Source organism: Lynx canadensis, chromosome C1 (assembly GCF_007474595.2).
Source record: "Lynx canadensis isolate LIC74 chromosome C1, mLynCan4.pri.v2, whole genome shotgun sequence".
NCBI lineage: Eukaryota > Metazoa > Chordata > Mammalia > Carnivora > Felidae > Lynx > Lynx canadensis.
This window is the reverse complement of record NC_044310.1, coordinates 9,031,288-9,043,139: the sequence shown is the minus strand read 5'-3', so window position 1 is coordinate 9,043,139 and position 11,852 is coordinate 9,031,288. Positions and strand designations below refer to the sequence as shown.

Genomic DNA, 11,852 nt, shown 5'->3' with positions numbered 1-11,852 from the left:
TCTACCCCATCTTTGGGGATGGCAGACCTAGACGTCCCCAAGGATCCTGACCTTGGACCAATGGTGTATCGAGTGTACTTGAAACTCCAAGGATTCCCCTCCTCAATATAGCAAAAGTATCTTTAGTAATAATCATGAATGAAACAAATAATAGTAACCAGAAATGCTGTGAAAAATCTTAAGCTTCTAAAACAGTGGTGATTTATTTATTTATTTATTTATTTATTTAGAGGGAGAGAGAGAACCTCAAGCAGGCTCCTTGTTGTCAGTGCAGAGCCTGACTTGGGGCTCAGACTCACAAACCATGAGCTCATGACCCGAGCTGAAATCAGGAGTCGGATGCTTAACTGACGGAGCCACTCAGGCGCCCCAATTTTATTGAACTTTTAAAAGATGTTAGTAAAAATTAAATGAGTGTTAAAGTACAAAGAAGGGCATAACTAGTTCATCTTTTAATATGTAGTTTATCTTTACTCAATGGCTTGAATTTTGATTTTTTTTGGCTACAGAGCTCTATGGCAGATGTTTTTTCTTAAATACTTGCCCCGTAGTAAGCGCATTTTCATTAAATCAACACATCAGCATCGTTTCCATAATCCAATCAACTCCCGTGACTGCCAGCGCTGCTCACGGGCAAGCCACTCTCTCCAGCTCTGAACTGCCCTCTATCTGCTTAATAGGTCACTGACATCTCAAACCTGAGAAGACAGTCACGCATTCATTTAGCATCCAACACATATCGAAGAGTCAGTAAATGGACCAGCCACAAACATCCAGCTCTTATGATACTTCCCCATCTTGGTAATCACATCACCGGATATCTGGTTACTTCGGCCGGCCGGCCGGAAACCTAGGAACTATCCTTGATCCCTCGTTTCCCCTCACCCTCTACATTAGATCTATCCCTCCGTCTTCTCTGTTTTTCCTCAAAAGTCTATCCTGTCTATACACTTCTATCTCCACTGCCCCCACCATTTCTTACCTGAACTAGTGCAACAGTCTTCCACTCTGGACTCTTTCTATCCAGGCTCCATTCTGCAGCCTGAGAGCATTTTTTTTTTTAATTAACCTATTTTTTACAAAAAATTTTTAACATTTATTTTTGAGAGACAGAGTGTGAGCAGGGGAGGGACAGAGAGAGAGAGAGAGGGAGACACGGAATCCGAAGCAGGCTCCAGGCTCCGAGCTGTCAGCCCAGAGCCCGACGCGGGGCTTGAACTCCCGGACCGCGAGATCATGACTTGAGCCGAAGTCGGATGCTTAACTGACTGGGCCACCCAGGTACCCCATTAATTAATCTATTTTTTAGAGAGGGTTTTGAGAGAGAGGGGCGGGGGAGGCAGGGAGAGAAAGAGAGAGAGAGAGAGGGAGAGGGAGAGAGAGAGAGAGACAGAGAGAGAGAATATCTTAAGCAGGCTCCATGCTTAGTGCAGAGCCCAACATGGGGCTTGATCCCAAGACCCTGGGATCATGACCTGAGCAGAAATCAAGAGTTGGACGCTCAACCAACGGAGCCACCCAGGTGCCCTGCCCCACTAGAGAGGTATTTTTTTAGATGCCAGTTTTGCAGTGAAATCTTCTGCTGAAAACTTTTGCCCATATAGTTTGCAAAGTCCAGCGTGGCCTGGCCCCCGGCCACCTCTCTTCAGCTTCAGCTCACCGCACTCCAGTCTGTCCAGAGGTCCTGGACCTCAAACGTGCTCCTACGTCCAGAACTTCATACGAGCGCCGCTCTTTCCTCTGCACCACTAGTTTTCAGCCCTCTGGACTCCGGCCACCTGCCTCTTCCCCAGTGAAGTCTTCCGTGCCCCACCCTGAGGTCCACTAGCCCAGGAGGGCGGTGAGAGTGCCCCCCCTACTCATCCCATGTCCCCGGCACCCAGTACGGAGCCTGGACCCAGGCGGATACTCGTGACAAGGGTGGCCAGTGTCTCCCTGTTGTTGGAGGGGCAGAGGTCGGGAGCTGTGCTGTCTGGGCACACACAGGGCACACACTGGGCACACACAGGGACGGGTGGTTCTGCAGACAAACCACCAGACAGAATGGAGTTGCCTTTCTGTGGGCTGGGCCAAACTTCCCAGAAGTCTCCGTGTACCCCTGAAGTTAAGTGTCTCAGGAAAACGCACGCCAAAGGCAGGACTCCCCTCCCCACCCCCTAAAGTCCCGGGAGTCGATCTCAGCACCTCCCCACCCCCCTTCCCTCCGGGGCTCAGTAGCCCAGGGCTTCCAAGGGTCAATTTGGTCTAGATGCGTACCTTCCCTCCAAGGCAAAATGTACCCATGACTTTTTCGTGTTTTTGAGGCAGCCCAGAATAAGCAGGAGGTGTGAAGTTTTATTACCCCCTGGGAACTATTGACACTGGGCGTGCTGCTCTGGCCGGGGCTGTGGGAGGACATGGGCGGGCTCCTTGGAGCGACGAGTGGGTGGCCTGGCTCCCGGCTCCCAGGGGAAGGGACACAGCTGTGTAGGGCTATTATTGTTCCAGCACCAAATCCTTCCAAAGCTCCAACTGGATTGCTTGGAGGCAGCCTAACGAAGGCTGCTGTTTTCTTCTTCTTTCCTCTGTTTGTTTACTTTCAACACTTGCCACCTTCCAGGGGAGTATGGTGTAAGTTAGCAGTCGCTCCTCTGGCCATTTGAAGATGTGCGTCAGAGCTCTCTGACACACACAAAAATAAGTAAGACCATACAGGGTTTGGTTAATATAGTCTATGAACTTAAACTTCTACCTACCTAAGGAGGTATGTTTGTAGGTGTGCACCTATCTTTATAGGCCTGAAAGGAGAGTATACTTTCGTTTCCTAGGTTTATGGAACATTTATAAAAATTGATCAAGGACTCGGACAAAAAGAAAACTGCAGCAAAAAATTTTTTTAATATAGAAAAGTTTAGGTTATACTTACTGATTATAATCCAATAATATTTGATTTAGCAAGGACAGTGTTTTTTTGTTTTTTTTTTTTTTTTGATATTTAGAAATGGCCTATTCCTAGGTAGCTCTTAGCTCAAAGAAGAAATCTAAAGTCCGAGTAAAAACTACAGAGAAAGCGACAGAAAGAACACTTAATGGCAAAACCTGAAATAAACAAAACTGTATTCAGAAGAAAATCGATAACCTAAACCTGCCATCATTGTTTAAAAAGAAAGGTTGACACAAAACAAAACAAAAAATTTATTTATCTTACAAAGCAAAAAAGGAGGGGCGCCCGGATGGCTCAGTTGGTTGAGCTTCCGACTTTGGCTCAGGTCATGATCTCACAGTCTGTGGGTTCAAGCCCCACGTTGGGCTCTGTGCTGATAGCTTGGAGCCTGGAGCCTGCTTCGGATTCTGGGTCTCCCCCTCCCCCGTTCATGCTCCTCTCTGCCCCTCCCCGTTCATGCTCTGCCTCGAAAATAAACAAACGTTAAAAAAATTTTTTTTTTAATAAAATAAAGAAAGCAAAAAAAGAGTAGTAAAATAAATCAAAACAAGCTAGGTAGGGGAAATAAGATTAGAGACATAATCAACAAAACAGCAAAGAGAAACCCCAAACCAGTTCTTTGAAAAGAACAGTAAATAACAAATATTCAAGATCAAGAATAGGAAAGAGGCTCAGGAGGTACACACGCAATTCTATGGCAACGCACTAAAAACCCTACACGAACCGGAGGATTTTAAAAACCAAACCTGCCACCAGAATGGACACATGGAGAAATGGACATTGAACGTTCCAATCAGCAGAAGGCACGGGGGTGTGATGATGAAGGGGAGCCATTGGAGAAGAGTCTAGAACCTGCCATGTAACTTCAAAACGTTAGAACAGGAAATTGTCATGTAATTTAAGTATCACAAGCCATAGAAAATGGTGGCCATCTCTCTAACCCATTTTATGAAGGCAGGATAATTATTTATTTTTTTTTATTTTAGAGAGAGCACATGAGCAGGGGAGAGGGGCAGAGTGAAAGAATCTTAGAATTTTATTTCAATGTTAATTTTTTTTTTGAGAGAGTGCGTGCGTGCAAGTGGGGAAGGGGCAGAGAGAGGGAGACACAGAATCTGAAGCAGGCTCCAGGCTCCCAGCTGTCAGCACAGAGCCTGATGTAGGGTTCGAACCCACTAGCTGAGCTGAAGTCGGCTACTTAACCGACTGAGTCACCTGGGCGCCCCTTGAGAGAGAATCTTAAGCAGACTCCATGTTCAATGTGGGGCTCGATCCTACAACCCTGGGATCCTGACCTGAATCGAAATAAGGAGTCAGATGCCCAACTGACTGATCTACCCAGGCATCCCTGTGGCAAAATTTAAATGATAAAATCTGCTGCAGATAGGGAGAAAATTATGGAGCCCTCACTTTAAAGATGCAAAGACTCAAAAATATTAGCAAACAGAGCCAGGAAATGTATCAAAAGAATAACAAATTAACACATTCTAAGCAAATGGGGCTTATTCTAGGGAGTAAGGGTGGTACCTACCAGGAAATCTAGCAACATCATGAACGAGGTGAGGAGAAAAAACAATACGGTGCTAAGGCTAGATGCTGAAAGGGCAACTGCTGTAACTCAGCAGCCATTCCTAACAAGTCGGTACAGATGAGAAGATGGCCTAATTCGCTGCTAGGGAAATGCAAACTGAAGACAGGACCGCACTCTGTACCCATCAGCCGGGTCAATCCTGTAGATGCTTAGGACCTGGTCTCAGTGAACTGGTGGCATGCCACCATTGAGAAAGGTCGATGTCCCACGCACCCCCTTCTTGTGCCAAGTGTCTCCAAGGCCTAGAGGGCCCAGACGGCGTGTCTTCGAACACGGTCCTCCTGTCCCGGAGCCCCTGCAGGATTCAGGTTGTGCGGTCCTGCATTTGGGGACACGAGCCACACCTCCCAGAAGCTCTCCCACTTGGAAGGGCGCCTTCTTTGGGTGTGTGCTTTGGTTTGGAGAGTGTAGCCCCTCCCTTCTTTTGCGTTCTCGGATTTCTGTCTGACGTTGGCTTCTGGCAGGCTCACTCTTAATGAGCTCCTGTGGGCAACGGGGACTGGGGCATCTGAATGGGCAGGACGGGACACTTCTCAATTAATCCAACTCTTTGCCCGTTCCACGCTGAATCGTGCAGCTGAGTGTGGCTGGAGGAAACCAGAGCCAGGCTGCCTGGTCTCCCCTTAAATTCATGATCCCCAACCTCAAACGGGCCCTCCATGTTTCCTGGCTGACCCACTGCACATACTTCCCTGTCTGCTCCCTTGCCCATGATCTTCAGTGACTGTTTTGTATTCCCCTCCTCCTCCAGGTCCCCGTCACCCCCCACCCCCCCACCTCTCTGCTAATGTGACCAAAGAGAAGCAACGGAAATGAGGAAACGAGAATCTTCTGAAGTTTCTACCACATCCACCCCTCTTCCTGGCCAGTCTCCCTTGTCCCCTTTCACTGTCTTCCTTGATTATTGCCCCCCACCCTTTCTCGAAGTAAGTACCAGCCACTTCTCTCCTTCTGTTCACGGCCAGCTTACTCCACAGAGCTGTCAACGTGCGCTGTCTCCAACTTCCCCCCCTCCCATTTTCCTGTTGACTCCAACGCAATCTGGCTCTTACCCTCTCCGCGCTACTCAGACTGCTCTAGAAGGCTCTGGTGACCTCGATGCTGGAAACCTAGTGTTGCCGGTCCTCAACCCACCTGATTTATCAGCAGCATTTAATAGCCTCCCTCCTTCTGAAACCTTTCTGGACTCGGCTTCCAGGACCCGCGCCCTCCTGGCTTCACGTCTGTGTCTGTGGATGGCCCTGCCATCTCCTGTGCTCTTCCCCTCCGTCTGTCTCAATTCTAGACTTTGGGGAGCCCCAGGGCTCAGATCCGGGGCCTCTTTTCTTCGCTACTCCCTCTCAACTCCCTTGGGGATTTCATCCAGGCTCCGCTTGTCATATGTGTGCTGATGATTCCCAATCGGGCGCCTCTGGCCTGGACTCACCTCTTTGAGCTCCAGACTCGTGGGCCCCACTGCCTTCTGCATCAAGCAGGCACCTTGAACTTAACACGTCCAAAGTGAGCTCCAAAGCTCTTCCTCCTGGGGTCTCCCCTTCTCAGCAAATATGAGAAGTTCCTCCCTGCCGGGGCCCAGGCTGCTCGCCTGAGTGGTGGGGTGAGAGGCTGGCCGCACAAAGCCGGGCTTGGAGCACGGAACGGGCGGCTTACTCTTGGAAAGTGAAATAATGTTCAAGGTGAGGATCTGCCCCAGGATCATGCTTCCCTGGAGCGAGGGGACAGGTTTTGTGTTCCTGTGGACGTCAGGATGTGTCTGGCATCGATCACTGGCACCGGTTCTAGAATCTGCGCAACACCAAGAAACCAGAAGAGAACGACCTGTCTGGGAAGTTGATAAAGCATTTTATTCCACAGGAAGAAAAATAACGACTCTGATATGAGACACAGACGAAAGAGTCTTAACAGATGGGTGATTGTATAGAATCATGTTTACACAGTGGAGAACCAGGATTTTATCAAGCAGCTACTATGGTATTTTGAGGCACAGATGATGCTTAAAAACACAGTGGCCCTAGAACCTTCTGAACACCCAGGTGAGTACCCACCAAGCTGGGGCTGCTGAGAGGTCTGCTTTCCTGCCCTCTGGTCGGTCGGTGGGCGCAGGGGATCGGCCTGAGCCCCTCGGGGGAGCCCTCCCCGGGGGCAGAGCAGCAGCACTGGCCGCAGGGCCCTGCTGGGTCTGCCAACCATGCCTGGTCAGGGAATTAGGATGGCTTTTGATTTCTCCTTATCCAATTTCTCCTTATTCAATTTATTTTACTTTCCTCAGAGAGAAACTGGGTATTTGGGACAGCATGAAAATCGGTAGAAATTATCATAACAAAGTCTCAGACATCAAGGGCTAAACACCAATTGAAAAAGAAATGGGGCATTCAAGGAGCCAGGGGCAGGGCCTGCTTCCTTCAGAGCTTTGAATTTTTTCCTGGCCAAGCAGGAAACCAAGTCCAGAGCCCCACCGAAGCCTTCCCACCGTGGCTGGCGTGAGGGAGCTCTAGCGGGAGCCTCTTCTCAGGCCCCTTCCGGCAGCGAGGGCTCGCATGACCCACCGAGATGCGCGACTGTTTCTAGAGCTAATGTTAGAAAGGAGCCCAGAGGAGGGCATCCGAACACCTCCCTGGGTCCCTCAGGAAGCAGCGTTGCGCCCCCCACCGGCTTGCTGCGTCACAGCTGCCCCGGGGGGGGGGGTGGTTTGGGGGGACGGGACCCAAGGCCGCCCTCGTCAGTCTTACGAAATTCCACCGACTTCATTCCAGAAAGCGACAGAAGGCTCACTGAGGCAAACAATCAACCCTTCTGAGAGTTTCACCTTTAAGGGGCGGTGATCTCTGGCAGTGGGTCACTGATGACAAAAATCACAAGGCAGACTTGTGGGGCGCAGAGGAGGAGGCTGGTGAGGAAGACACAGGTCACCCTGCTGGGGATCTTGTGCGTGAGGGGACGCAGTCACGACTGGCACCCAGCAAAAAAAAAAACCAAAACACGCCAACAAACGACAAACCCAAACCCACCCCAACCCTTCGCGAGCTAAGCTTCAACGCGGCCACCCACCAACTTAGAGTCGGCGAAGACCACACAGACCTTGGGGTTCAAGGCGGTCCTCGAAAACCCCACTGAGCTAGAGCTCTCGAGCACTTGTGCTAAAGCTCCCTTCCTGCTTCTTTAAAAACACGCACGCACACGCGCATGTGCGCAGAGGGGAGGGATGGTGAGATGGACAGATCAGCTTCATGTGAGTCTTGGAAGGGTTTGGGTCAAGAGTTACAAACACCCAAACCTTGCACACATCTGCCGATCCACCGAGTCATTCTCGATCTCCGCCACATGGGACGAGGTTGTTGAAACCGATTAGTTCTATCAAAATGAAAATGTTAAAATCACAAGGCTAGTCATTCATTCTAGAGTGAGCTCCCGCTCCCAACCTGTTTATTCCAACAACAAGAACAAGACCCAGGCAGAAGAGGGCACTCATACCAGGCCTTGCTACTGGCTGGAATTTAACACTGAGGACAAGAGATGTTTTAGCCAAATCTCGGTTCCATGAAAAACTTGCAAAACGGCTTTTTAATACTCGGATTTCATTCCCTTTTCTGAGGCTCTCTCCCTCTCCCTTCTCGTCCCAGTGTTGCCATCACTGAGCCCAGGGCTGGGCGGCTGTGGTGCTTGCCTGTGGCTTTATCAAAAGAGAAAAGAGTTCTAGGACTTTCTCCTTGTTGTTGTTCCGAAAGGAAAGGAGGGCATTCTTAACTGTGGGCTTCTGATAGATCTGTGGATTTCTGATTTGTTAAAACAAACAGTTGTGTGAGATTTTTTTTTTTCTCCCCTTCGAAATCAACAGAGCCTACCGGTGTTTCAAACTGATCCTCTCTGACAACATCCCAAGACAGACTTACAATGCTGGTGTGTGTGTGTGTGTGTGTGCAAGACTAGTCAGGACAAAGCCAAACAGACAGATGGAGGGAAAAGAATCTGTGATAATCTAGGAACTACTCTTAAAAGGGGGGGGGGGGGTGGGAAATAAATAAAAGACGAGTTGGTTTCTGAGCCACCTCCTTTGGGGGCTGCCCTCCCGCTCCAGCCTCGAGGCCGCCCACCTCCCCTCCGTCCTCTTCCTGCAAATACTCTGGTTTCCAAAGCTAACATGGAACATTCTTCACCTTTCAAGAATGCCTTTTTTGTAGCGAGTACCCTGAATTACACATGCAGAATTAGTGCAATAGAAGATCCAATATAACTTTATATTACTTTACAGCTAACAAACCTTTACACACGTCACAGGCCCTGCTCAGAAACGCTCCTGCATATTTACAAACACACAGTTGTACATATATACATGTTAACAAAATACAGGGCAATCTAAAAATTAGATTCATCTCAGTACATTTTTTTTAACGTTATTCAGCCAATACCTTTTAAAAATTACTTCCCCGCAATCTAAAGGAACCCCCCAACCCACCCACAAATTAATACGGTTTCCGTTCGTATCGTCCCCTCGTTCCTTGACAGCCCCCCCTCCAACCTTTTTCCGGTTTTGCCTCTGATTTAGGCCAAGCCTTTGGGCCTTTCCTCCCGATTGACTTGGGGCTTGTGTCTGCGAGCGTCTCTCTGGCAGCTGGGATTTTTCAGGAGTCCAGCTCCAACCGCTCTTGATTTTCAGTGAGTCTTAACATAAGTTGCTGCTCATAGTAAAGGCTCTTTGCATAGTTTATCTCTTGTGACAACTTGACGGCAAGGCCCTCCGATTTCACGTGGACCTGGAGAGCAGAACAGAATGAGTGACCTGCCCCCGAGGTGGAGGCCAAACGAATCACAGGACGCGGGCAGATTCCTGGAATCCGCGTCTTTGACATACGTCCCAGGTGACGGGGTAGCCAAACCACAGTTATCTGACATTTGGGACACCCTCTAACCGAGAGCCAGTGAGCCTCAGCTCTGAGGAGACGGGGGTCTGCTGAGGCAAGACCGAGAGCAAGAAGAAAGGGCTGCACCGAGGGGGTTCACCTCTAATGTCTGGTGCCAGTCAAAGAGGGAAGAAGAATCCTCAAACTAACGTCTCGAGGCCTTTCCTATCAGGAATGCTGAGTTGCTCAGCTGCTTTGAAAGGAGAGAAGTGTAGCTGGGCAAGGCTCCCCATCACAAAAAGGAACTTGTGGAAATACTCAACTTCTGGGTGTTAACTCTGTGAATCTACCAGCCCTGGCTTAAGCCGACGACCCCAGGGGAGCCTGCGCAAGCCAAGCCAAACCCAAGTGCATTCCTGAGCAGGGGAAGGTCAAGGGGTTTCTGAGGAGAGAGGCCCAGCGAGGTTGGTTGTGGTTTCTGATCTGTAGAGAGAGCCAGGGAGAAGAAGCAGGGCCATTTTGAATGGCACATCGTTCTCAAGAGCAGCTTTGAAAATCGCGGCATGCCGGGTGAAAAGTGAGCATGACGAACACCTGGGTTTCACGAAAAGCCACCAAGTCAGACTATGGAGATGGCGGGTCTCCTCACATGCGCTTCTGCTGAGCCAACAGGTCTCTCCGAGCGGAAGCGGCAAACAAAGTGGTCTAGACTGCCAGCTCTGGAGTCGTACTACCTGGGGTTGAAGCCCCAGTTCCTTCCAGCGCTGGCCATATAACCTCGCGCAAGGCACTTGCCCTCACCAAGCCTCCTGACCAGTCAAGTGTGAAAGACGGCAGCACAACAGCACGTGACCCTCAGGAAGTACTTAGTATCCAGCCTGGCCCAGGGCACATCCTTAATGGATGCTGGTTATTAATAGGAATGTTATTGAATACTAATAGCTTTCAAATGCAAGTCCTGCCGTGACAGTACCTTGTACCCTTTGGAGGCAATGTATCCATTTTATTCACAAATACTTATTTTGAGTTTATTCTGCGGAAGGGCCTTCGCTATGCTAGATACTGCTTCTTTGTGCAGAAGAGGAAAGTTTGCAATTGTTATAGAGGAGAAACGACAGAGAAGCCAGTATGTGCTGTAAGACCTCAGGTTCAGTGCACTGAAGAGTCGCATTTTAGGGATAACCCCCCCCCCCCCACGTATCACGTCGTTAGGTCTCCCCCACTAACTAGAGCTGGCATGGCTGTCTGTGCCGTACCGACGGGCAGTGGAGGCACAAGTGCCGAGGAACTGGTGGGGTCGTTACTGGTAGAGCTGGGAGGGCAGCGTCACCCCAGTTAACGCACACACTGAGCTCCTTCTGTATGCAGGACTGAGAAGCAGTACCCCTGGGGATTAGTGACCGCCCAGTGTAAACCTAAAGTGAATCCCTGTTGAAACGCGTAAGCAGGGCAGAGGCGATCTGGGGGCCCTTTCTATCTCTCAGCCGCGGAATACGCCAATTCGGGAGGGAGGGGGGGCAGCACGAAGAAGACAGGCCAGGTGGGTACTCACCATGGGCTTCTGGTGGGAAGGGCCAGGGATGGACACTCCACTGCTTGAGTTCACAGCCTTCTTGGTCACCTGCACATACACCTTCCCGTGGTCCTTGGAGACGAGGCAGTGGTAGAGATCGTCGTATTTGACTTCCAGGAAGATGGCCTCTCGATCCACATAGTCCCCACTTTTCAGGAAGTAAACGGCTTTGGAGGAGATGAGCACACAGTAGCTGTCGATGTTCTCCACGGCTATGAAGCTGTGAGAGAGGGGGAAAGGTCAGAAGGGCACACCGAGCGTGGCCTCGACCCACGGCGCCGGGCCACTCCCAGTCACTGAGCCGAAGGAAGGGGAGGCGGCCTGGTGTGTGGGCTCCTGACCAGGCTCCCTCACGTTTACCACCCCTTGAGCCTCAGTTCCCTCATCTGTAAATCTGGACTAAGGGTGTCAGTGACCTCCCCGGCCCGTATGGCACATGGCCCCGTACACGGGGTGCTGGATCCAAGTAGCTCGGGACGACGACCAACAGTACAATTCTATACCCTGGAATTGCACTGTGCGGGGTTTCTTTTTCAGTGAGAGTTTTTAGGGAGTTTGAGGCCCAGAGGAAATGGAACCGGGCTTTGCTGGGCAGAACAGAGGGAGAAAATATAATGCCGTTCGATACCCACTGAAGTAGCCGCTGACAACGTTCACACGGGCGGGGTGGTGGGGACGCAGGGGGCACGCAGAATTAACGAGGTTTCCCAGGCAGGCTGCTGCGAGAAGGCGGCACGACGCCTCCAGCATTCGCACACGTGCACCCCGGTCCTTCCTCGTCACGGTTCCAACGAGGTGGCCCAGCCCGGTCTCCGCTCCACGCTTCGGTGATGGGGAACCCGGGAGAATACCACCGCGTGTTCAGAAAACTCTAATAAACTGGAAAGTGCTTTCTGAAGGGAAGCTATAATCCCGATTTGACTAACT

General features: G+C 50.4%; 1 protein-coding gene and 1 non-coding gene across 9 annotated transcripts in view; both read right to left on the bottom strand.

Annotated features, from left to right (window-relative positions):
* Positions 1-6,337: 6,337 nt before the first annotated feature.
* The window catches only part of VPS13D (vacuolar protein sorting 13 homolog D), a 257,865-nt gene continuing 252,350 nt past the window's right edge, over positions 6,338-11,852 (bottom strand). For all 8 annotated transcript variants that reach the window (XM_030324829.1, XM_030324831.1, XM_030324832.1 and 5 more), the window contains 2 exons: positions 10,905-11,145; positions 6,338-9,265 (listed from right to left, as the gene is read on the bottom strand). In XM_030324829.1, the coding sequence (XP_030180689.1) occupies positions 9,134-9,265; positions 10,905-11,145 (373 nt within the window). In that variant the 3' untranslated portion in view covers positions 6,338-9,133. The remainder of the gene's footprint in view (positions 9,266-10,904; positions 11,146-11,852) is intronic.
* Positions 10,563-10,700, bottom strand: LOC115522678. The gene has a single exon (XR_003971562.1). It is a non-coding gene; the product is annotated as a small nucleolar RNA ACA59 (small nucleolar RNA).